Genomic DNA, 26216 nt, shown 5'->3' with positions numbered 1-26216 from the left:
AAAAAATGCAACAACACTTGGCCAGCGTGGCTCAGTGGTTGAGCACTGACCTATGAACCAGGAGGTCACAGTTCAATTTCCGGTCAGGGCACATTCCCAGGTTGTGGACTCGATCCCCATTGTGGGGCATGCAGGAGGCAGCCGATCAATGATTCTCTCTCATCATTGATGTTTCTATCTCGCTCTTCCTTCTTCTCTGAAATCAATAAAAATATATTAAAAAAAAGAAATGCAACATAGAATAATACACCATTTTCCTTTTTGGGAATTTTGGGAAAAAAATTAAGTCAATGCTATGCAGCCTTGTGTAGGGCAATGAGTTGGTTGGTAATGTCTGAGGCATTTCAAATGCCTGTACCCTTCACCCTGGGAGATTCAAGCCATAAATCTGCCTTGCAAAATACATGTTTGTGTCAGCTTCAATGCAAGAGGTTGCTTCAGCAATCCCTTAGTCAAGTGATTACACCCTCATGCATTTGAAATGCTTGAGAAAGATTTGGAAACAGCCACAGTAGACGGTTAACTACAGTTACCTCCTGGGGAAGACTTGGATGGGGTGCATGGGGTGATTTTAAAAACAGCTGTATTGAGATATAATTTGCAAGATATAATTTGCACCCATTTAAAGTATGCGATTCAATTTTTTTGTTTTTGTATTTTTTGTCACATCTACTGCAAGGATGAAGACCATTCTCAGCAGACTGTCGACATCCCAGAAAATGTGGGCGTCCCCCTGCAGGGACGCATAGTGATTGTGCAGGGCTTCACAGGCACCCTGTGGAGGGACTTCAGTCACATCGGTATAGAGCTCAGTCTCCCCGGAAAGAAAAAGAAGTGGCTCCATGTTGATAAATGGTGGGGAAATAGAAGGGAACTGGCTACCATTCACACTACCTGCAGTCACGTACAGAACATGATCAAGGTGTTACACTGAGCTTCTGTTATAGAATGAGGTCTGTGTACTCACTTCTCCATCACTGCTGTTATTCAGGAGAATGATTCTTTTATTGAAATCAGAAATTTCTTGGGTGAAAAATACAAGGTTCGGATGAGGTCAGGTGTTGCTCGTTTAGTATCTCAAATCCAGATAGATGAGTTATTTTTTTTAAGATGAGTTAATTCTTGAAGGAAATGACATTGAACTTGTACCAAATTCAGCTGCTTTGATTCAGCAAGCCACAACAGTTAAAAACAAGGATATCAGAAAAATTTTAGATGGCATCAATGTTTCTGAAAAAGGAACAGTTCAGCAGGCTGATGAATGCGATCTAAGTTGTCCAGCTACAGGAACAGCAAGATGCCAGATGATGCTTTTGTTAATACTCATGGAGGATATTTTTTCTATTGATTTTTAGCGAGAGTGGAAGGGAGGAAGGGAGAGGAAGAGGGAGAGAGAGAAACATCAAAGTGAGAGAGACACATTGATTGGTTGTCTCCCCCATGAGCCCTGACCTGGGATGGGGATCAAACCTGCAACCAACTTACGTACTACGTGTCCTTGACTGGGAATCCAACCTGAGACCATTTGGTGCACGGGCCAAAGCACACCAGCCAGGGCTTACTTGTGATATTTTAAAATAAAATAAAAGCCATGTATTGATTTGGAGAGAAATAAAGTGTGCAGTTGGTTTTGATTTACATTATCCTAATGAGAATGACGTTGAGTATCTTTTCAGGTGCTTATTGGCATTTTGTCTCTATTCTTTGGAGAAATAGCAATCAATTCTTTTTCATATTTTCAATTGGTTAGTTGTCTTTTTATTGTTTAGTTGTAAGAGTTAAAAAAAATTAATCTGGACACAATTCCCTCATCAGATACATGAATTATAAATATTTTTTCTATTCTGCTTTTTTTACTTTCTTGGTGGTGTCTTTTGAAGCACAAAAGTGTTTAATTTGATTAAGTCCAATTAAGCTTTTCTGTAGTTGCTTGTGCATTTGGTGTCATATCTAAGTAATTATTGCCCAGTCCAAGATCACGAATATTTACCCATATGCTTTTCTGTAAGAAGTTTATAGTGTTAGCTCTTACGTTTAGGTCTGTGATCCATTGACATGATTTTTTAAAAACTTTTTTAGGAGAGAGGATCCAAGATGGAGGCGTAGGTAAACACCTAAACTGCTGCCTCACACAACAATTTCAAAACTACAACTAAAAGACAAAACGTCTATCACCCAGAAACACGGGAAAGCTGGCTGAGTGGAAGTTCTACAACTAGAAGGAAAGAGAAAACAGCATTGAGAGGTGCACAAGCGCTGAAAAGCTGAGGTACGGAGGCGTGCGTATCAGGCTGGCGACGGGCAACTGGGAGTGCTGCTTTTTTCAACCTGAAGGGAGACAAGCTCCCGATTACTCCGAACTCCAGTTTCTGGGGAGACACTGGGGACCCAAACTCCTACGGGGAGAAGCTGGACTGTCTGCTATCGGGTCGGAAAGTGAGGGAGGCTTGCTTGCAGGGCTGCCCGCAGGAATAATTGTTTACTGCATTGGGGTGCGGGACACGTGGCAGCCATTGCTGTTTGCCACACCCTAGCCTAGTGACGCCCTGAGACCCCACCCCGCACAATCTACAAACCCACCCAAGCCCCAAACAGCAGCTTTAGCATATGAATGGCCTGCCCTATCGCAGCTTAACCTAGCAAACTTGCAGCCCAGATCAGACAGCTCCAAAACCTCCAAACCCCAAGCAAAGAGGAGAAAACTGTAGTTCTCGCTATAGCTCCTGCTGGGTGGCCTCAGACAGTAGCTGACCTGCACCCCATTGGAGATCCAGAAGCCAGTGTACCTAGTGGTCAGTGTGAGACACCAGATTTCAACTCCTCACATCCATAAGTGACACATTCAAGAGGCAGACTCAGTGAGCACCAAAGCCCCACTGAAACAAGTCCTGCACCATAAGCATGTCTCCAGCGCAGCAGTTCTTCCATTATAGACACAGCGGGTCCTCACAGCCAATTGGCCTGGAGGTCAATTCCTCCCAGTGTACCAACAGCAATCAAGGCTTAACTACACCAAGACTTTGCACTCAGCCCACAAAGGGGTGTACCAAAGGCGTCCACCTCAGGTGATTGGGGAGGCTGAGCTACTGGCCCCTATAGGTCACCTACCACACAAAGCCACTCCATCAACACAGGGAAGCAGCAAAATGCAAAGACAAAGAAACATGTCACGAATGAAAGAAATGGAGGAAAGCAAACTACTGGACGACATAGAGTTCAGAACCACATTTATAAGGTTACTCAAGAATCTTCTAAAAACCGCCGAGAAACTTGATGAGACCTCTGAGGAGCTTAGTGAGACCTTCAAGGACCTTAATGAGAATGCCAAAAAAATGGAAAAGGACCAGTCAGAAATTAAGCATACACTGTCTGAAATAAAGAATATACAGAAACTCAACTGTAGATCAACATACCCCAAGAATCAAACCAAAGATCTGAAATATAAGAAAACAAAAAACACCCAATCAGAAAAACAAAAAGAAAAAAGAATCCAAAAATATGAAGATAATGTAAGGAGCCTCTGGGACAATTTTAAGCGTACCAACATCCAAATTTTTGGGGTGCCAGAAGAAGAGAGAGAGCAAAATATTGAAAACCTATTAGAAGAAATAATGACAGAAAACTTTCCCTACCTGGTGAAAGAAATAGACTTACAAGTTCAGGAAGCGCACAGAACCCCAAACAAAAGGAATCCAAAGAGGACCACACCAAGACACATCATAGTTAAAATGCCAAGGGCAAAAGACAAAGAGAGAATCTTGAAAGCAGCAAGAGAAAAACGGTTAGTTACCTACAAGGGAGCACCCATACGATTGTCAGCTGATTTCTCAACAGAAACTATGCAGGCCAGACGGGAGTGGCAAGAAATATTCAAAGTGATGAACAGCAAGAACTTACACCCAAGATTACTCTACCCAGCAAAGCTATCATTCAGAATGGAAGGTCAGATAAAGAGCTTCACAGATAAGAAAAAGCTAAAGGAGTTCATCACCACCAAACCAGGATTACATGAAATGCTGAAGGGTATTCTTTAAGAAGAGGAAGAAGAAGAAAAAGGTAAAGATAAAAATTATGAACAACAAAATGACATCAAATACATACCTACCAACAAGTGAATCTAAAAATCAAGTGAATAAAAAATCTGAAGAACAGAATGGACTAGTGAATATAATAGAATCAGGGACACAGAAAGGGAGTGGACTGATGATTCTCAGGGGGCAGGGGGTATGAGGGGTGTGGGAAGAGATTGGACAAAAATCTTACACCTATGGATGAAGACAGTGGCGGGGGTAAGGGCATGGGGTGGGGTGGGGAATCAGGTGGAGGGAAGCTATGGGGGGACAAAAAGAGGAACACCTGTAATAATCTGAACAATAAAGATTTATTTAAAAAAAACTTTTTTAGGTTAGTATTTTATATTTGTAAATTTAACTTTTTTGCCCAAAGCAAGTATTACTTTTATAATGAGAAATAAATCATTGGGGACAGCGGCCTTGAACCCAAGAGCTGATCTGGCTTCAGTTTCTTATTCACACAGGTGGGCGGTTCCCTTCACCGCAGCAGGAAGGAGGTCGGTCCACGCGCATGCGTAGCTTCCCAGAGAGAGACCGCGCCTGCGCACACGGCCGCTCGCGCCTGCGCAAACCCCCCGGCCCGCGGGCTGGCACCCACTGCAATTTCGCCTGGCTCTGGGGTGGAAATCTCACGAGCCTCGCGGAACGCGCTACGTGGCGCTGGCTCCGTTGCTCTGGCTCTCCGCGCCGGGCTTCCGTGGCCTTGGTGGCGTCCTTGTCAGGTCCCCTTCCCCCGCCCTGTCGTGTCTTCCTCAGGCCCCTCCCTACTTCCCGGGTTCCAGGCCTTCTTAGAGCTTCCCAACATCGCACGCCCGTCCAGTCCTCCTCGGGCCCGCCCCAGCCCTCGGCAAGTCTTCCTAAGCCTCCCCCCTCCCTAACCCTCCCCCCCCCCGCCCTCAGGGCCCCACGGTAGAATGGGGGACAACACCAGCCCCATCAGCGTGATTCTGGTGAGCTCGGGGAGCAGGGGCAATAAACTGCTGTTCAGGTACCCCTTCCAGAGAAGCCAGGAGCACCCAGCATCCCAGACAAGTAAGTGAGCGCCGGGAGCGGGCCTGGCGTTCCGGGCACGCGCCTGGCTGCTGGACCAGAGCAACCAGCTGCAGGGCCCCTTCCCTCACCGCCTCGCACGTTAAAATTCAAGTCCTTTATTTATTTTTTCCTGATGATACAGTTACTGCCTACTCTTTATAGAGTACTGTTTGGAAAGTGAGTGTAGACAAATAAAAAGAAACAGGAGAAAAATCATAATTCAATAGCCAAAAGCTTCTATTGCTAACATTTCATCCATGTCTGCAGCCTTTTCAAAAAATATGTGAGCACTATATATGTTAACCTAAAAACAAAAGGCTAGAATTAGAGGCAACAAGCATTTCCTTGAGGGCAATAAGAATAGCTATTTGGGATGCTCCAAATAGTGTTCTGATTGAGAGACAAAGGCATTGGGTAGTTATGAAAAAAGGAAGGGAAACATAACAATAGAAGGAGGGCATTTATTTCTATTGGTCAGGTAACATAGTAAAGTCAATTCTGAGCAGTTTTTAATTTTCAGTCTGATAGTCATAAGTTAGGTATAGTATTTGCATATATATATATATATATATATATATATATATATATATATATATATATATAGTTAATCCTCACCCGAGGATATTTTTCGTTGATTTTTAGAGGGAGTGGGAGGGAGAGGGAGAGACAGAGAGAAACATCGATGTGAGAGAGACACATCAATCGGTTGCCTCCTGCATGCACCCCCGACCAGGGCCCCGGGGACTTGCAGCCAAGGTGTGTGCCCTTTTTGGAATCAAATCCGGGACCCTGACCTCTATCCACTGAGCCAAACAGGCTAGGGCTGCTTTCTTGTATCTTTATAGTCAGTTCTTTGTGGGCACAGGTTGCTGAAGCTCAGTCCAAAGGTTATTTTGTCCAGTTTTAACATTTCAAAGATTTGAGGCATAAGACATTACAGGCAGTTTTGGGATGGCAGCTCCAGCTCCATTTTAAAGTAGTTGCATTTATTGTTGTGTTTTTTGTTTTTGTTTTTGTTTTTTTTTTGACATAAATGTGTTCAGTTTGGAAATAATAGGAAATTACAGATCCACCTGAAGTTTTCTTTGACTACCTAACCCCAGGTCTGCTCCCTCATTGCAGGCATAACTGCTTACCATTTTAGTCATTGTCCTTCCAGTACATAGATACCAACTGTGTATCCATAGGAAAATAGTGTATTATTTCAGGATTTTTTCCCTCCCTTCACATAAGTGTATTGATCTGCAGTGTCTCTTCCATTGAACAGCCTTGGAGTACTTTATGACTTAGTAAACAGAGATCACCCCGCTCTTAGTTGTAGCATGCAGCTGCTGTGGATGGACATTTAGGTCACTTGTAGCTGTTCATTATCATGAATGCTCAGTTTGTAATTTATATTCTGTTTTAAAATTTGTTAATACGGTACAAAGTTTTAAAGGTTCAAAGGGATTTAGGTTATGAAAAGAATGTTCTTTACCACCATTGATTGATCCCCACCCCCCACCCCCACCCCCTTGCCGCAAGACACCCATTTCCCTTTGTAGGGGCAGCTGCTGTTACCATTTTCCTGTGCATATTTCCAGAATTTCCTGTGTAAATACAAGCATATGCATATATTATTTTACTTTTTCTAAGCACAAGTGAACGGGCATACTGCGCACTGTTCTGTGTGTGTTGTTTTCATTTTCCATCTTGATATAGTTTCAGAATTATGATTAGAATCATGGGATGAGCATACTGTGATTTATTTATCCAGTCCTCTGTTGATGGGCATTTAAGTTGTTTCCAATCTTTTGCTACTATAACCAGTGTGAATGTCCTTTCTGTATATATTATCATTTTGCTGGATATAGGATAAATTCCCAGAAGTAGGATGGTTAAATCTAAGGGATAATGAGCATATTTATTTTTTTCATCTTCTTTTTTTATTTGTCCATTACAGTTGATATTCAATATTATTTTATATTAGTTTCAGGTATACAGCATAATGGTTAGACATTTATATAATTTATTAACTGAGCACCTGATAAGTCTAATACTCTCCTAGCACCATGCATAGTAATTACAGTATTATTATTATTATTATTATTATTCAATTTTATATTGATTTCGGAGAGGAAGGGACGGGGAGAGAGAAATAGAAACATCAGTGATGAGAGAGAGTCATTGATTGGCTGCCTCCTGCACATCTCCACTGGGGACTGAGCCCGAAAACCAGGCATGTGCCCTGACAAGTAATCAAACTGTGACCTCCTGGTTCATAGGTCGACACTCAACCACTGAGCCATGTAGGGCAGGCTGAACTTTTTTGTTTTGTTAATCCTCACCAGAGGATATTTTTCCCATTGCTTTTCAGAGAGAGTGGAAGGGACTTGGGGAGAGGGGAAGCGGGGGATAGAGACAGAGAGAAAGAGAGGGAGAGAGAGGGGAAAACATTGACTGGTTTCTTCCCGCAGGTAGTGGGGAGTGAACCCACAATCAAGGTACATGCCTTTGACTGGGAATAGAACCTGCGACCCTTTGGTGCAAGGGTCAACACTCTAACCACTGAGCAACACCAGCTACGGCAGTATATGGACTTCAAAAAAAATTTTTTTTCTTCAGCTAAGACAGAAGAGTTGATGTATTGTACATGTTACATTCAGCCACACCTGAGAACAGAACCAGTCCAGAATGTCACAGGTCTAGGGCAAAGATCCAGAAGGGACTGTTTTTGTAAGAGTAGGGTGGGTCTCTTAAAAGGCGGTCACGGCATTCAGATGGCATGTATGTATGTTCTAGATCCCATTGAGAAGTGCTAGACAGCAGGCATGCAGTCCCACAGCTTGTACCGGTGTGCCTGGCCTCTGGCTGCCCTTATTTCTGCTCCTGTGGCTTTCACGGGTGCACAGGCTTGCGGTGTACTTGGACCTCTGCCTCGTCTTTCTTCTTTTGCGCTTCAGCCTGTGCATCCCCTTCTTCCTCCACATGGCTGTCATGGCACAGAGGTTTCTAAGAAGATGGCGCTAAGGCCAAGAGCTAAAAATTCTTTTGCTTGTGCTTTTTCCAAGCTAGTTGACATCATATAGTGAAAGGATATATGTGTATCTGTGTGTAATATATTTATACTTAACTTTTTTCTGTCTTTTTAAAAAATATATATTTCTTTATTGATTTCAGAGAGGAAGGGAGAGGGAGAGAGAGATAGAAACATCAATGATGAGAGAGAATAATTGATTGGCTGCCTCCTGCACGCCCCCCACTGGGGATTGAGTCTGCAACCCAGGCATGTGCCTTTGGCCAGAATCAAACATGGGACCCCTCAGTCCGCAGGCCGACTCTCCATCCACTGGGCCAAACTGGCCAGGGCTCTTTTTTCTGTCTTAATAGTAGCAAAAGCATTTCCTAAGTTATCATAACTTCTTGAAAACCATATTTTCTGAAAAAATTTTTATTATGGTAAAAAATATATAATATAAAATTTGCCATTTTAACCATTTTTAAGTATACAGTTCAGTGGCATTAATCACATTCACCATAATTAAATCACCATATTGTATAACCAGTATCACCACTATCTCAAAAAATTTTCCTTACCCCAGACTGAAACTTGTAACCAAACAATGACTCCACATTTCCCCTGCCCTCAGCCTCTGGTAACCGCTAATCTACTTTCTGTCTCTATGAATTTACCTATTGTAGATATTTTATGTAAGTGCAATATTTGTGTCTGGTTTCTTTTTCTTAGCATAATGTTTTAAAGTTCATCCACGTTGTACATGTGCCAGAACTTCATTTCTTTTTATGGGTGATGAGTATTCTATTGTGCGTATGTACCACATTTTATTTTTATTGATTTCAGAGAGAGGAAGGGAGAGGGAGAAAGATAGAAACATCAGTGATGAGAGAAAATCATTGATTAGCTGCTTCCTGCAGAGTCCACACTGGGGACTGAGCCTGCAACCCGAGCATATGCCCTGACTAGGAATCCAACTGTGACCTCCTGGTTCATAGGTTAATGCTCAACCACTGAGCCACACCGGCCAGGCTATGTACCACATTTTAGAAACCATCACTTTTACTGGCTCCACAATCCTCCTGTCTGTGGATGGGTCCTGGTTTATTAGCCATTGTCTCCTTTTTGCCCTCACTCAGATAAGCCTCGTAGCAGATATGCTGTCAACAACACTGGAGATCATGCCGAGGACCAGGACGGTGACTCCAGGTAAGGGCTTTGAAGTCACTGTATGGTGGAGCTAGTCCTGCCCCAAAGCCTGTGCAAAGCCCCACCTGCTGTTGACCTGTGTTTCCCCTGAGAAACCGGGTGTTCTTTTTTCCCATTTGGTGGGTGTTTTGGGTAGCATGGAGCAAGGTACTGATTTGCCAATCTCTGGCTTGCTGCATAATTTGGTCACATGTTCCAGCTGTAAAGCAGGTTGGAGATGAGATGAGGCCATGTTTCTGTAAGTCATTTATCTCCTGTGAGGGGAACTTGGAGGAAATCACACCCCGTGCTGTCCTCAGACCTTGTTCCTCAGGCACAGCCCAGAGGTCAAATGTAGGTGCTTGGGTGCAGTGCAGAGTGTCCAGATGGTGATATGGGCAGAGAGTTGGGGCTGATTTGACCCTTGGTCTTTTAGGGCACAGGTGAAAGCGGGTCTTGTTTCTTCTTGTATGTGCCCCCTTGTTCTCTGTGGGAAGGACTATCATGCAACAGGAGAAATGACCACTTATGCCTTCTTATGTTCATTTTAAAGCTTAGTAAGTGGTAACACAGACCCAGATGAGGCAGGAAAGATTGTAAGTTGCCTGTTCTGGTTCCCCTAAACATAGCTGGGGTCTTTGTGAGCTAAAGGATATAGCCTCCACGGTCCCATGGGAAAGCTGAGGTCCCCACACTGGGTCTTATACATGCAAACTGGACAGTTTCCCTCAGTTCTCTGACAAGGCACCACAGCTACCACAGTGTTGTACAGTTCCAAGAATATGGTTTTTATTTTTTGTGTATGAGGATGGCAGGGGCCTCTGGTGTGACTAGTGACTGTCTCTGAAGGGAGCAGGCTTTGGAAAAGGCAACAGCAGGAGGGGAAGAGGAGGTGGGAGGTTGTTGGACATTCAGTGGGTCCTTCTGGTTGACATAGAGGCCAGTGCTTGTCTTGTCCTTTAAAGGTGGCAACTTGGGACAGACAGTTGTTATAGGCACCCAGAAAGCTTTCTGCCCCTGCACACTGGGTGGGTGGCTTTGTCTTCTCCTGGGCCACAGACTAGTTTAGAGCAGGGCTGGCCAGCTGCCTGATGTTCTTCCTCTAAGCTCCATAGGTGTGAGGCTCTGCTCAGGACATGAAGACTCAGAGCTCTTGGAATGGTGTGTGTAGAGGTATTTTTTAGGAGGGCCAGGAGCACATAATTCCTGCAGTTAATTTTCAGAGCTTATAAGAAAATCACTATAAGGTAATGACTTTTGGTAATGTTAGCACATTATATAGCATCTGATGATCCGCCCCCCGCCCCCATATTTTCAGAGATACAGGTTAATGCGCTTAGGGCCCCAGCTTTATTTTGTCACATAGGCCTGCCTAGTCGTTGCTCTGCCCCTGGCAGCTGGGAGAACCCCGCCATACCTCAGACATCTTCCTGAAGCACTGCAGTGAAGGTCATCAGACCATTCTTGGTTTCCTGGATTATCATTCTCAAAGGTGCTTTTCTTCTGGAACCAGCAAGATGTTCCTGCTTGTCAGCTTGCCAGATTGAAACAATGTGAACAGGCCACATGGGTAACTTGTGAATGTGCTGGTGGCCTGCCTTAGAGAAGTGAAAGTGCAGAGCTGTGCTGCCCAGGGTTGAAGTCACTGGCCAGTGTGGCCATTTAAATTGAAACGAACTAAAATGAAATAAAATTGAAAATTTATTTCCTTAGTTTCACTTGCCACATTTTAGATATTCAGTGGCCGCATGTGACTAGTGGCTACTATATTGAATGGCATAGATTTAGAATATTTCTGTCCCTGAAGAAGGTTCTGTTGGACAACACTGGCTTAGAGAGTAGGCTGGTTTTATAATGCGAATCATCAAGATGATGTGTTTCAGGGTATAAGAATTAGTTTAAAAAATCTGACTAGAATTTAGAAGGGAGAGAAGAAAATAGATATTGTCTATTGTCTCTAAGTCTTGAAATTCAAGTTTAGAAAAGTTGTAGTGTCCCTGATTGTAGGGTATTAGGAGCCAGGGAGCTCCTGCTTAATTCCATCTCTGGTTTAATCACCCCACACTGTCAGGGACAAAGCCATCAGGAGAGGAAGCATGGCGTCCATTGGAAAGGCTGTTGTGGGCCCAGTCCCTCCTGACGTGAATGGCTATTTCTGGCTTCCTCTCCATATTTCCAGCATTGTTCTGGTTGCTGCCTCAGAGAAAGAGATGCTGGTGGTTTGGAAGAGTTACTTCATTGTAAAACACTCTGAATCATTTCACTTTAGATATCATCCCAGAGCTTTGACAGGTTTCTGCCTCTACCCTTTATCTCTCCATTGGCATTGTGCGGCATGGAATCAGGGGGCACTGCTGCCCTTCTCAGACTTGGCTACCTTTCTTGAAGCAGTGGGTCCAGCTTTTAGGCACAGTCATGCCCTGTGCTGGAGGGGGACCTCAGCCAGGTGAGCTGTAGTGCTCACTGGCATACTAGGTTCAAGTCCTCCATACCAGGCACACACGGGCTCCACCAGAGCCTCTTTTCAGCTTCGCTTGGGTGGCGCATGTATTGAGAAAGATGCCCCTTCTTGCTGGTTTTTAGGTCAATACTCAGAAATGTATATAAGTAGTGTTGTCCCCAAGCTTGGGTACCTCCCTTCCCTTTTCCTGGCCCAGCTGAGTCTACACTGGTATCCACATCGGCATGTTCCTGCAGGGCAGCATGCTGGGATAAGTGCAGGTTCAGGGTTCCGGGTCTGATTCTCACTCTGTGTCCTAAAGTATGTGATCTGGGCATGTACCTTAGACAGTGAGCCTCTTCTTAAGATGCCTCTCCCTCCCAGTAGATGTCATGCGAACACCTGCATCTAGGTGTGAGCACTTGCTGATGGCTCTGCCTCCCTCAGAGGGGCAGACACAGGTCCATAAAACATACTTGTGGAGTTTAACATTTTACATGTCACCCCCCTCCCCAGTAAGGAAATGGAACACTGCTGACACTTGGAATCCCCATGTGCTTCTTCCCGTTTGAAAGTTAAGGGATATATATATATTTAATCCTCACCTGAGGTTATTTTTCCATTGATCTCTATAAAGAGAATGAAAGAGAGGGAGGAGGGGGGGAGAGAGAAAGAGCGATAGATAGATAGATCAACCAGCTGCCTCCCGCATACACCCCAACTGGGGCTGGGGATCAAACCTGCAACGGAGTTACTAGTATGTGTCCTTGACTGGGAATTGAACCCACGACCCTTTGGTCTGCAGGCCGACACTCTCTAACCAGTGAGAAACACAGCCAGGACAGAAAGTTAAGGGATTTTGTGACCTGTCTAGGTGTAGGAGATAAAGTTCTAGGGCAGTGGTTCTCAATCTTTCTAATGCCGCGACCCTTTAATACAGTTCCTCATGTTGTGGTGACCCCAACCATAAAATTATTTTTGTTGCTACTTCATAACTGTAATTTTGCTACTGTTATGAATCGTAATGTAAATATCTGTGTTTTCTGATGGTCTTAGGCTCTACAGCAGTGGTTCTCAACCTGTGGGTCGCGAACCTATGCTAGCAGGGTCGCCTATGCTAGCAGGGTCGCCTATGCTAGCAGGGTCGCCTATGCTAGCAGGGTCGCCTATGTTGAGAACCACTGTTCTAGGGGTTGTACTTGAGCTTCTTTGGATTCTGACTTTCTGGATGATCTTGAGAAAGTCCACACAACATCTTACCCCTTTACTACTATACAAATGAATGAGCTAAAGTTTGGGAACTGCTGAAAAAAGTGTTCTTCATTGTGTGTTTCTCGGTGAGAGCTGTGGGGAGCAGCGGTCCCAGCAGGGCAGCCTGGTGGGCATGGCATGGCGTCATGGCAGGCTCTCACCCCGCTGATGCTGTCTGCACTGTGGGGCTCAGGCCTACTTTCTGTTTCCAGCAGTCTTGGAAAGCAGCATGATATAGACCTGTGTAGAGGAATTTCAACTCTTTTAAATGTATTTTCTAAAAAAGCTCAGGTTGGATAGTGCAGAGGTCTTAGACATTTTCTAACATAAGTATATACGGATCTGCCATGACTGCCTTGCTGAAGGGGCCACATGGGCAGAGACTCAGTGAGATCAGCTATGCAGGTGGTTTGTCAGATTCAGTGCGTGTGCATAGGCATCTAGCCAGTGTGTGTGGTGCTGGGCTCTGACCCAGGTCTTCCGGCCTTGCTCTTGTTCTGGAAACTGACCGTCATTCTGGCCCAGTCTGTTTACTTGAGCGAATTTGAGCGTTAGTGAGGAAACTGTGTGGTAAGTCTTCAACTTGGGGAGTTGTCTGTATCCTTTCTTGTCTGGTAAGTTTCATAGCCTTGACCTCAACAGTTAATGCTTAATGGTAGTACTTCTGCTAGACTTTAATGCTGTTTTAATAAAAACAACTATAACTTTTCATGATTTTAAAAATCAATGTGTTTTTGTTTGGTCTTGATGGTCCTATTCCCATTTCAGCGAGCCATGTCCTCCAACCGATGAGCAATTGGTTGCAGGGTAAGACCAAGACTTCTCCACCGTCTTTCTGTCTTGATTTCTGCTACCTTCTCTTCTTGTAATTGTGCTTAACTCCTGATTTCCCTCAATGTTGAAGAATGACTAATGAGGCACACAGGCTCTCGCTCGGACCCCACGGCCCCTGCCCTTTCTCCACTTGGAGTTACCTATTTCACATTACCCAAGAAGCCTACGCAAGGTTGGCTGGCACCAGGGAGGCTTCTGGGACCAGGCTTGCACTCAGACCTCCTCCAGGCAGGCACCAGTAGCCCTGTGAGGCTAGTAGGTGAGCAGAAGCAGGGTTTCTTGTCTCCCTAACTTACTGCCCCCACCCCCCGCCCCAAGCGAGATCCTTAATTATTCCCTTTGCCTTCATTTCTCAGAGGGGTTTAGTGGGGGCCTCTTTCCCAAGGGCTGGGTGTTAAATGTAATGCTTGAGGTTAGATGCTATTGTGTGTGCACTTTAGAAGCAAAATGCACCCATGGAGCTCGTCTGGCACTTCTTCAGGAGGGCATGAATAAGGTGTGACCCTCCTGTCCCCTGACACGATATCCCCTCTGGGCATTGGAGCATCTTTGAGCCCCCATAACCGGAGGGTGCAGAGTCAAGCTCCCTTCCATGCTGCCCCTCCCCCCGTTTTTGACCAAGCCAGAGATCAAGCCCTGCTCCTGAATGTCTCAGAAGGAGTGGAAGGTCTTGCTTGGCCTGGTTTCTAGCTGGGCTGGTTCATCTTCCTAAATTTTTTTTTTTTAATTTCTAAGTTATTCCAGGAATGTTAGTTTTGTAACAGCTATTTTATTGTGTGCAATATAACTTACTAGGCCTTTTACCATCAAAACAAGGGAAAAAGATTTTTGTAAATTTTGGAAACAACAAACAAATAATGTTATTTGTTTTTGTTTCAATTTGCTATTTATAACAGTTATTCCCCTACTCCCCAAATCTCATGATATAACTATGCCTTTGTGTATATTATATCAGCAGACACACTATATAAAGTATAAAGCCACTCAAGTGTTTTTTTTCTCATCGTAAGTGTTAATATTGCAGTGATGAGTGGATTTCTCTGTGGGCCAGACTCGCTCAGACAAGCACCATCCCCCTGGCCGCCCCGGAGGGCCTTCCCTGAATGGCCATATCGGGCAGGGTGGCTTTTAACTTTAGCAGCACATGGCTTTCTGGTTGGCTCCTTCTGCAGATGCTGGCCTCTCTGGTCTTGGGAGGAAGCACTTTTTATTTGGCTCTTGGAAGGATGCTTTTGGATTTTGATATTTATAGATATTCAGTAGACCACTGCTTGCCTCTGAATCTCAGGACCCAGCCCATAGCCAAACTAACTTAGGTTCCTGGACTAGTGGCTGAGGGCCAGGCAGAGGCTCATGTGTGGGTCTTGATGACAGAGCAGAGGTTTTTAATGGAGGTATTTGGATATCACAGGAAAAAGTGAACTTTCTGGAATAGTGGGAGGTTGTTTTCTATACCTTATCTTTGTCCCTCGGTGGCAGACTGGAGGAGCTATTTGTTTAGATAGGATGTGAAATGTTGGCACTGGATCAATCATTAGGGCAGAAGTGTTTGTTTATCACCCTGAGCCCTCTCTCACCATCAGACAGGAGTTATAGGGCAGAGTGAGCCATTTAGAGTTTTTAAAGAAAGCATATAATACCTCTGGTGGAAGACACTGGGATATTCCATCTCTGGTTTAATCACTCCGGAGAGCAGTATTCCTGGAAAGAGACCCATAATAGGCAGCTAAGGACTTAGGCTATGGGTCCCACATTTCCCAGACGGTCTCTGATAACCTCTCTGACAACCTTGGTGTCAAAAGGGCTGAGTGCAGTCCTGACAGTACAAGAGGCAAACGCTCTGCATCTTGTTTGTTTGTGGGCCACAGAGCAACCTAGGACACCTGGAGGACCATGGCAGTCCTGGGGAGGGCTGGAAACCAGTGTGACACCCTCCCTCCCCAAGGCCTTAGCAGTTCTAGGCTCCCCTCCTGTGGGGGAGAGACTTAGAAAGAGTTCTCTAACTGCTTGTCTTGCATTTTGAGTGCTGGTTGAACAGCAAGGTTCTTGCTGCAGGCTGGCTCCAAGTACTTAAAAATTTTTTTTATTGATTTTTAGAGAGAGAGATAGAGATTGATTTATTGTCCACTTATTTATGCATTCATTGGTTGCTTCTTGTATAGCCCTGACAGGGGATGGAACCAGCAACCCTGGTGTATCAGGAGGATGCTCTAACCAACTGACCTACCTGGCCAGGGCTCACGTCACTCTTACATTAGATAGTGAGCCCTGCCATGTTTAAGGAGCCCAGAGCAAATGAACCCCTTCCTAGTTCCTTTCATCCAGAGTCATTTCTTATTTCAGAGTTCAGCTGAAGCAGCAGTTTGTAGCAGACCATCTTTTTTCTTCAGAAAATGGAGAGGTATGGTAGTAGTCGCTCCCCTCCCCTCAATGAGGTCGTCCAAGAGAAAAGTATCTTGTATGGTGCCTGATTCACTGTAGCTCCTTAGCATAGGCCCAGGATGCACGCTGGAGTGTCTACCTTTGATGGCCTCCAGGGCTCTAGGGGTCTGTGCCCAGGGGCAGAGCATGTCCCTGGGGGAGCTGGAGCCACTTGCCCCAACACAGTGCACTCTCCCAACGTGGATGCTGGAAATGCTTTCTGCGGTGGAGAAATGAGCACAGGGCTTGTCTCTCTTCTGGCTCCAGCTCAGACATGGTGCATCAGTGTTTCTAAAGTGAAGGCCCCCCTTAAGCCTGGGTTCTGAGATAAGAGTCTGCACAGCATCCCCCAGCACTCTCCTTCCTGTGGTGACTCTCCCTCATCTGCTGGATCCCTGTGGGCAGGAAGGAACTGGGTTGCCAGTAAGAAAACATAAGTGTACTGATGCACCTGGCAAAGGGGTGAACTCATATCCAAATCTGCTCTCACCCACACCACAGCCATTCCTACTCGGTGGTATCCAGTTCTATGCAACATGTGTCCATATCACATCCGTGGGTCTGGGTATCTTGCTCATCTTTTAAAGTTTCTTCCCTAACAAAAGCTGGAAGGTGTAAGTGTTCAGGATAAGGGAAGGGTCGGGCAGCCATGCTGAGAAAGGTAATTAGCAGTTAGTGCTGTACTCTTGCCCTTTACACAGCACTGAGGGGTGGGGGTTCCTGGGAGTTGAGAGGTGCAGCCTGGTAAACCTGGACCTGATGGTAGAGCCCCCCACCCCCACCCGTGAGCCTTAATGAGCAGCTCCTCAGGGCAGCGCCAGCTTCAGCTGTTATTCCTCCCTTTACCTTTAAAAGCAAACTGCAACCTGTTTCTCTCCTGAATTTCAGAGCATGCCAAGAAATTGACAGCATGTGCCTTCAGTCTATGCTTCTCATGCCTTTTACCTTGTAATTTTGGTGATTTTATGTCCCAAATCTTGGGGATTGCTTCAGAAGGCAACTGATAGAAGCTTCCAGGTCATCAGTGGGGGTCAAGCCACTTTGCACACAAAGCTGCCATATACTGAGATCCTTATCCCCTGAGGGCAGCTGGTGTGGGGCTGTGACACTTTATTCATTTATTTCCACTCTACCTCTTTTTAATTTTAAGGTTTTCAGATGTCATTCTGGCAACAATTTTGGCAACCAAGTCTGAAATGTGTGGCCAAAAATTCGAACTGAAGATCGATAACGTGCGTTTTGTCGGGCACCCGACACTCCTACAGCATGCGCTGGGACAGGTAAGGGCCTCCCTGAGAATATAAGGCTCTCCCTGGGCAGGCATGGCCCATCCTGGCCTGGGCCTCAGGGAACTGTGACTGCCACTGGCTCTGGTAAAGGTAGCGAGTGTGTGCCAGACCTGACAGCTGTTTGCTATCAGCTGCACTTCATCGATCCTGAGGGACCCCCGGAGAAAGAGACAGGCATCCTTGCCCCCCACAAGTTTCGGTCCCTGCCCCTCGCTTTGGTAAAGTGGTACAAGCATTTCTTCTTCCTTGTTAAGTGATCTCATGGCCAATATTATTATTAATTTAGCTCTTACTATTGTGCTAAATCCTTTATATACATTCTCTGATGAATGAAATGTTACAGTACTGGAGTTTTAATAAGATAGAATGCACTGTGACCCAAAGGAATTTGCACACCAGAACCTGCCAGTCAGTCCTTTGCACACAGGCAGAATCAGCCACAGCAGCATTCAGATTCTGAAGGATTTTGATATGACAGTATCAGACTTAGCTCCATTTATATGATCCAGAAATATGAGGGTCTGCGATGTGGTCTTCAAATATCCTCCATGACCAAGCTGGTGGAAAGAGCTGAGGTGGTTGGAGGTGCTAAAACATGAGACCATCTGGGTGCACCTGGCCCCAGGGACAGCACCATCGCTCCTCATTGAAACCCCTGCAGGTAGGGATTAGATCCCTCACTATGACCTGTGGGTGCTGGAGGGGAGGTTTGGCAGCCTGCTAGCAGTCCTGGGCCTATAAAACTAGAGTGACAGGCAGGATGGTGAGGAGCTAGTTGGGATAGCCCAGGGAGAGCTGGAGCCCTGGCCTCTTATGCCCCCTGGTGGCTACACTTGAAATCAGCGTGGTGTTTGTGATTGGTTGGCTGACTGCCAGTGCAGCAGCCCTGTCTCTCCTGGCTCTAGCATTGTCCTCTCTCTTAATCGCCCTGGGAGGGGGATGGCAGTGGGGAGGATGTCTGGGCAGAGAACACTGTATCTGCTTGGGCCCCTCTCCATCTTGTCTCCTCTGGGCACTTCAGCCCACTTCCATTGACTGGGGCAGCCTCATCATGCTGGGTCATAGCACTGACCTTCCTATTATCTCAGTGGGGACTCATCTGTCCATGTGGTCACCACTAGCTCGTGCAAAGGTGCTGACCATGGGGCTCTGTTTTCTTTTGGTTCTGCTACATTTTGGAACCTTTCCCCATGCTTAAAGTAGAATAGCTCTAAACAGCTCTTCTTGGGAAGTGGTGGCTCTCATTCAATAGAATTATGCGTCTTTTACAGGTCTCCAAAACAGACCCATCCCCGAAGAGGGAAGCTCCCACCATGATTCTTTTTAATGTGGTATTTGCACTAAGGGTGAGTGTTTATAAGTGGCTGAAGAGCATGGGAAAATCAGGAAGGAGGGTGAGGGGAATAAAAGCAGCTCATTTCTGGTGAGTGTGTCATTGACTCAGTGCTTAGCCTGCAGTGGGCATGGCATTGGTCTACTCTTACTGTTTTCCTCTCCTTTTTAAAAAATAAAATACACGTAACATAAAATTTACCATTTTAACTATTTTAAAGTATATGGTTTGGTGGCATTTTGTAACACTGTTGTGTAAACATCACCATTATCTAGTTTCAGAATGTTACTGTTACCCTAAAAGGAGCTCAGTTTCTCTCCCCCGCCCTCTCCCAGCCCCTAGAAACCACCAATCTACTTCCTGTCTCTATGGATTTACCTGTTCTGCATGTTTCATATGAATGTGATCCTACAATATGTGACCTTTGGTGTCTGGCTTCTTTCGATGAGCATAGTGATTTTGAGATTATCCCTTGTCATGTATATCAGTACTTTATTCATTTTTATGGTCAAATTGTATTCCACTGTGTGAATAGACCATACTTTGTTTATCCATTCATCTGTTGATGAACATTTGATTTTTTTTCACCTTTTGGCTATTATGAACAATGCTGTTAAGATATTTGTATACAAATTTTTGTGTGGACACATGTTTTCATTTCCCTTGGGTATATACCTAGGAGTGGAATTGCTGGGTCATATGATAACTGTGTTTAACCACTTGAAGAACTGCCAGACTGTTCTCCACATTGCTGCACCATTTTACATTCCCAGGTGAAATGCATGAGGGTTCCAATTTCTTTACATCCTGACAACACTTGTTATTTTCCATTTTTTAAATTTAATATTTTTGTTGATTTCAGAGAGAAAGGGAGAGGGAGAGAGAGATAGAAACATCAATGATGAAAGAGAATCATTGATTGGCTGCCTCCTGCACATTCCCCACTGGGGATTGAGCCTGCAACCAGGGCATATGCCCTGACCGGGAATCGAACCGGTGACCTCTTGATTCCTGGGTCGACGCTCAACTGCTGAGCTACACCTGGCTGGGCTATTTTCCATTTTTTAAATAATGAAGCCTAATTGTTCTTAAAGCAGTTCTCAGTGTTGTCTGAAGTTGTGTTTTTAGTAATTACAGGAAATTTTTTTCAGTATAGCTGTCAAAATATAAGGGATCCAAATAAACATAAAAGGCATCCCTGGGTAAGGACTGGCTTATATTATTAATGGAATACCTAGGAAATTTGTATTCAGTGACTGTTAAATAATGGCATTCCTCCGAAATTACTAGTATCAGTTTTCACCAAAGAACCAAGAAGTTCTTTCTGGCTGGGCACGTGATCTGCACAACAGCTTTTGTGCAGAAATATGAGCAAGAAAGTGATTGGATTTCAGTGACAAGGAGCAGTGTTGCTCTGAAAACCTTCAGAGTGGCAGAAGTGAGACCTAGTAGGAAAGGAACCTATAAAATTAGGTGCCGTTCTGAGTCTCAAGGTGTTTTTTTTATGGTGCCTTTTTTTGGTATGAAGACTACCCGTCTCACTCTGAACAGTTCGAAATCAAAATAATGCTAGAGAAAAGATCCATTAGAATGAAGCTTAATTTTTAAATTTTTACCTTGTTGATAAATACAGAACTACAAGTTAGAACAAAATGATTTGTTAGTGGTGGGGGCATGAAGTTCCAAGAGATCTTCTTCCTACTTTATACACTTCCGTAGTATTTGCTTCTTCACGATATTCTTGTATTACTTATATAATAACATAGTACAAACACATCCACAAAGAGAACTCAAATTAAGTAAAAAACAAGCCAACAAAAACCATGACGAATGCTGTCCACCTGTCAGTCCTGATAGCCCCTGTGGGATGGGCAGTGAGGAGCAGACACAACTCCACCCCAGATGTTGCCGGCAGGCTCTCATCTCTGGGCAGCATGTGATAGCAAAATGTATAGCAGTCAAGCAAACAAGCATATTATAAAGTCTTGAAAATATTTTTATAATAATAATTAGACTGGAAATAATTCTGGTATCCAGTAGTTGAGGAATGGTTGGAAAAGATGGTGGTTGCTATACACTGGCATGTTTGTGGCCATTAAAGATGAGATATGGGGATGATATCAGAACCTGGATATCAACCAAAGATAGTATAGGACTTCAGATAGCGTGGGCCATAATGTTGAAGAGTGGGAGGAATTTTAAATAATGTAAAGAGTTGATATTTTAGGATAGACATGTTTTCTTTTCAGTAGTCATGTACACTGTATACTTTTTTTTTATTTTGAAAAGTTTTAAACCCTGAGTTAGTGACAATAGTTTGATAAACCTGTATGCCCGTCTCTGAGATTCCACAACTATCACCTTTGCACCTTGGTTCTAGTACACCCCCCTTACATTGTCACTTACATATTTCAAGACAGGCCCTAGCCTCATGTCTGTTCACTTCTACATACTTCAGAAGGCATCTCTATAAAAATATGGACATTTATTTTATACCAGAATACCCTTTTCCCACCTGAGAAAATTTGCACTAAGTTGGAATAAACTAGTACGAGGTCCATTGAAGCTTTCCCCAATTGCCACAGCATTTTTGCTGGTTGTCTTGTCTGAAGCAGGATTAAGACCCAGCCCGCACAAACATGTGTTGTTGTGTCTCTAGATCTCTGCCAGTCTAGGACTCTCTCCCCATTTGTCCCATTAAATGTTCTATGTTTAGACTCATCTCATTGTGCAGACAGTCAGACTTGCTCTCTGACCCTGTATTTCTTGCAAACTAAATGCTTGATTACATTTGGGTATGGGTTCTGGGGACAAGAAAGTCTCACAGGCGATGCCTGGAACTCCATGCTGCCTCACAGCACGTATGGGGAAAGTGTGGCATTTCTAAGAGCTCACACTCAGGGATGGCATGTCCTAGGTGGTAGTTCTCTCTCAGTGTGGCCACACAGCCTCAGGCTCTGTAGGCACCTTGAACAGTGCTGGCCTGTGCAGCCAAACAGGACACCCTGGCACACTCCATCAGTGCTGGTCATTGGGCCTCGCCTGGGTAAGCACCACCTTGCGTATCTGGGAATGTGGAACAAACAGGCCCTGAGCATCTGACAGGGCTGTCATGCCCTAGCCAGTGGGTCTTCTAGCAGAGAGTCATCTTCTCAGGTGTGACTTGATTACTCTTCAAGGGAATGATCATGTGCTTAAGATCATTCTCCTACCTCTCCTTTGCTTTGGTAGTATTTCCACACAGATTTTTCTGAAAGTGTCTTGAGGCAATTGCATACTCTAAACCCAGACTCTGCAGTTTTGTAATCTTGCAGGGGCACTATTGAGGGGATGCCTTTGACACAAAGGGACAGGGCTGTTGCCAGTGGTGGGCATAGCATGGGAACAACCTTTGGTTCTCTTCCCAGCACAGATATGCTGCCAGGTGTGAGTTCTGTTTGTGAACATGAAATCTACGAGTTTAGAAAATCTCTCCCAGCTCCCAGGGATGAAGGTGTTTACTGTGGACACTTTGTGGGCAGGACCCTCTCTGGCAGATAAACGAGAGGGAGGCAGCACCAGGGGTTCTAATCAGCAGCACCATTCTCCCTCTTCCTTTTCTCACCTCCACCCCATAGGATGACTCAGCTGCCCTGTGGGCCTCCTGAAGCACTGAGTCATGGCTGGCCAGTTATCTGCTCCAAGGAGCATCTTCACAGACCCCACAACCACCTGCTCCACCCTTGGCCTGGCCCGACTGCAGCCCCTGATAGTTTCTAGAGTTGTTAACACAGGGGATGGGAGTGGCTGGAGCCAGCTGGCTTCTCCTGTTAGCTAAGGTCATTTCTGCTAGAAAGAGCCACTTAACCTTGAGGATAGAAAATGTTCAGTGAACAGTTAGCCTGGTGCTTCTGTTCATTATACTTTGTGTCCCTATAAGAGGGGATGTGTGACTGAATTCTACCATAGCCAGTTGGTCCACCAGCAGTCAGCAGTACACTGGTGACCGCAAACACTGCCAGGGATTTTGCTCTGGGTAGTCTCTGTTTTGAGCACCTGACATTTCTGACTAATTGGTGATGGAGGTGCCACCATTGTCTTTTCTTTTTTTTTTTAATATATTTTATTGGTTTTTTACAGAGAGGAAGGGAGAGGGATAGAGAGTTAGAAACATCGATGAGAGAGAAACATCCATCAGCTGCCTCCTGCACACCCCCTACTGGGGATGTGCCCGCAACCCAGGTACATGCCCTTGACCGGAATCGAACCCGGGACCCTTCAGTCCGCAGGCCGACGCTCTATCACTGAGCCAAACCGGTTTCGGCTCACCATTGTCTTTTCTTGGATGGGAGCCTTGTGACCCAGGGTCAAACAGCAGGTGGTTGGACAGATCTGTACCTTCCATTATCCCACTGGCTACCTCTGCCAGGCCCAGAGTGGATGCCTGATCTGTGCCCTACTTTCCTGGATGGCCCTGGTGCCCTGCAGGGTGGGAGCCTTTCTGTACTTGTTAGAAATGCCTGGTTCCCTACCCCCCACACTGGGTGACCCCATGGAGCCATCTCTGTGCTGCAAGCCAGGCAGCTATCCACAATATAGGATACTGAGCGGGCTGGCATTTATGGACAGCTCCTAGAGGGGACACAGGAAATTGGTGTTAGTGGCACCTGGAGAGGAGCCTGGGGGAAAGGAGTAGAGGATTCTCTCATGGTTTCAGTTTTTGCTTCGTATGTGTATTATCTGAGTACATATGCTGCATTTGAGTCAAGCTTGGCTTCTCCCACAGGCCAACGCAGATCCCTCGGTGATCAACTGCCTGCACAACCTTTCCCGACGTATCGCCACCGTGCTACAGCACGAGGAGCGCCGCTGTCAGTACCTCACTCATGAGGCCAAGCTGATCCTCGCGCTGCAGGACGAGGTGTCTGCTGTGGCCGATGGTGAGTGCAGCAGGCGTCTCTCCTACCCAGCCACACAGAGCAGGCAGTGTTTCCAGGCAGGACACGGCTGTGCTTTGGAAGATATGGAAGCTGAAGTGCTCAGAGTTCCATACTCCTCAGCCTGGACTGAGCATGCCCCAGTGCAAAGGAAGACTCGGGGGCACAGCTATAGACCCCTTTCCCGACCTGATGTGCTGACATTGATTCCTTAGCCTGAAGCATTTCCTCCCCACAAATGCTTCATGATGGCTCCTCACGCAGGTCAGGCACTGCCTGCTGGCCCTGGTGCTGCTGGCCCTGCGTCCCAGGCTGGAGGACCTGTGGAGGGGCCAGCGGGAGTAGTGAGCTGGCAGGATGGTGCTTTTCAGTTGTTTGCTTTCAACTAAATTGAAGGAGGACCTAATGGAGTTATCAGCTGGAAAGTTATTTAAAATAATTTTAAAAATATATTTTTATTGATTTCAGAAAGGAAGGGAGAGAGAGAGACATAGAAATATCAATGATGAGAGAGAATCACTGATCGGCTGCCTCCTGTACACTCCACACTGGGAATTGAGCCTGTAGCCTGGGCATGTGCCATGACTGGGAATTGAACCGTGACCTCCTGGTTCATAGATCAATTCTCAACCACTGAGCCACACCGGCCGGGCTATTAAAAATAGATACATTACCATGTGGTTTTGACATACCGTCAACATTTGAAAGTGTGGAGAGACACCTACCTGTAACAGACCCCACCCCCGTCTTCTCAGGTCAGCACCTTTGTAACAAAAGCGAAAACCAAGAACACATTTGAAGGTGAACCCAGTCTGATTTTAGCAGTAAGTAAAAGCAGCGATTACCATGCAAGAACTATCCCACTCAGGTGCGTTTTCAGTAAAACTTTACTTTTTATGTTTGACAATGAAGTTTTATTTCTTAAAACATTTTCTTTAGAGTCTTTGACTTTATCACAGGAATTTTAAAAGTTCAATTTAGTACAAATAGTTTTGTTAGATATTTATGAGACAAGATTAATGAAAAAGACTTTCAGTCAGAACAATAAATTGTATTAGCATAAATGTGGAGGAAAGAGTGGGATGAGGCCTGGAACTACATCATCACTGAGGCAGAAGATGGCGCTGGTGGTCAGAGGTAGTCTTCAGGAGCAGTCAGGGAAAAGGTTTGTTCCTGTGATTCCTCTGACTATAGCGTCAGGAGGTGCCAGTCCTGAAGTTTAAATACAGATATTTCCTATAAAGACAGTTGAACAAAGCAGCCTACGTATAATTCTAATTCAGCTGGATGCAAACATTTTATGAGAAGCAGTTGTGAGCCCTGGCCGATGTGGCTCAGTTGTTTGGGCATCGTCCTGTGCACTGAGAGGTTGCCAGTTTGATTCCTAGTCAGGGCACATGCTCAGGTTGCAGGCTCTATTCCTAGTAGGGGATGTGCAGGAGGCAGCCAATCCATGTTGTACTCTCACATTGATGTTTTTCCACTCCTGCAGAATGGACTGCACCCTTTCTCCCTCTCCTTTCCTCTCTCTCTAAAAAATAATAAGCTATTTAAAGAAGAAGCAGCAGCCTGGCTGGCATGGCTCAGTGGTTGAGCATCAACCTATGCACCAGGTGACGCTCTGTTCTCGGTCAGGGCACATGCTCAGGTTGCGGGCTTGATCCCCAGTGTGGAGTGTATAGGAAGCAGCTGATCAATGATTCTTTCTCATCATTGATGTTTCTATCTCTCTCCCCATCTCTGAAATCAATAAAAATATATTAAAAAAAGAAGAGGAAGAAACAGGTGTGAATATCCTGATGATTGGTTTAAAATTACTGAAAATTCTTTTTAAGTTGTTTTTAAAGGTATTTTCTATTGTAGCCTATGTGGATTTTCCTTGCTTTGGAAATTCTAAATCTTTCTGTGTCTCAATTCTTGCAGCAAATGATGGTCCGCAGTCTCCGTTCCATCACATCCTGCCCAAGTGCAAGCTGGCCAGGGACCTCAAGGAAGCTTACGACAGGTAAGACAGGCGAGCAGCACATACCATGCACTTCCTTCTCGTGGGCCTTATTGCCTGAGCAGTGTCTGATAATGGGACTCCCTCTGCTGGGTGCTGCTCTCCCGTTGGGCCACTGAAATGGGGGTGAGAGGGCAGGAAGTGCCAACCTCTTTGGTGTGTGCCCGACTGGAACAGTCACCTCCATACTTAAACCAGAAAGTGAGCCTGAAGTTAGGCATGAGAGCCTGAAAGTGCATTTGAGTCCTCAAATGCAAGGTGATTTTACTGAGCCTGACACAGTGCCAAGTTTTGGGTCCACCTTCTTTAGGTGCGTGTTGCTGTCACCCTTTACTCATGAGGAAACAGGCTCAGAGGATGGAGATGGGGTTGGCCATGCCCTGAGGAACTTGGGGGCTTGGAACTCTAAGTTATGAGTGCAGCAGGTGTTGGAGACACAGCG

General features: G+C 45.3%; 1 protein-coding gene and 1 pseudogene across 3 annotated transcripts in view; both read left to right on the top strand.

Annotated features, from left to right (window-relative positions):
- The first annotated feature begins 629 nt into the window (after window positions 1-629).
- Window positions 630-4986, top strand: LOC308252669 (large ribosomal subunit protein uL6-like; annotated as a pseudogene). The gene is made up of 2 exons: window positions 630-1315; window positions 4974-4986. The product of its transcript is annotated as a large ribosomal subunit protein uL6-like (transcript).
- The window catches only part of NPRL3 (NPR3 like, GATOR1 complex subunit), a 38298-nt gene continuing 16742 nt past the window's right edge, over window positions 4661-26216 (top strand). The window contains exons 1-7 of one of the 2 annotated variants that reach the window (XM_080681527.1): window positions 4661-4795; window positions 4974-5105; window positions 9240-9309; window positions 17385-17514; window positions 18795-18869; window positions 23622-23775; window positions 25696-25777. In XM_080681527.1, coding sequence (XP_080537653.1) covers window positions 4988-5105; window positions 9240-9309; window positions 17385-17514; window positions 18795-18869; window positions 23622-23775; window positions 25696-25777 — 629 coding nt within the window. In that variant the 5' untranslated portion in view covers window positions 4661-4795; window positions 4974-4987. Of the gene's footprint in view, window positions 4796-4973; window positions 5106-9239; window positions 9310-16165; window positions 16215-17384; window positions 17515-18794; window positions 18870-23621; window positions 23776-25695; window positions 25778-26216 lie in introns of those variants that run through there. The other variant, XM_080681526.1, reaches the window with a different exon arrangement.

The sequence above is a fragment of the Plecotus auritus genome (assembly GCF_963455305.1).
Source record: "Plecotus auritus genome assembly, chromosome: 7".
In the NCBI taxonomy this organism is placed as follows: Eukaryota; Metazoa; Chordata; class Mammalia; order Chiroptera; family Vespertilionidae; genus Plecotus; species Plecotus auritus.
The sequence above is the reverse complement of the archived record's forward strand: the minus strand, read 5'-3'. Positions and strand labels throughout refer to the sequence as shown.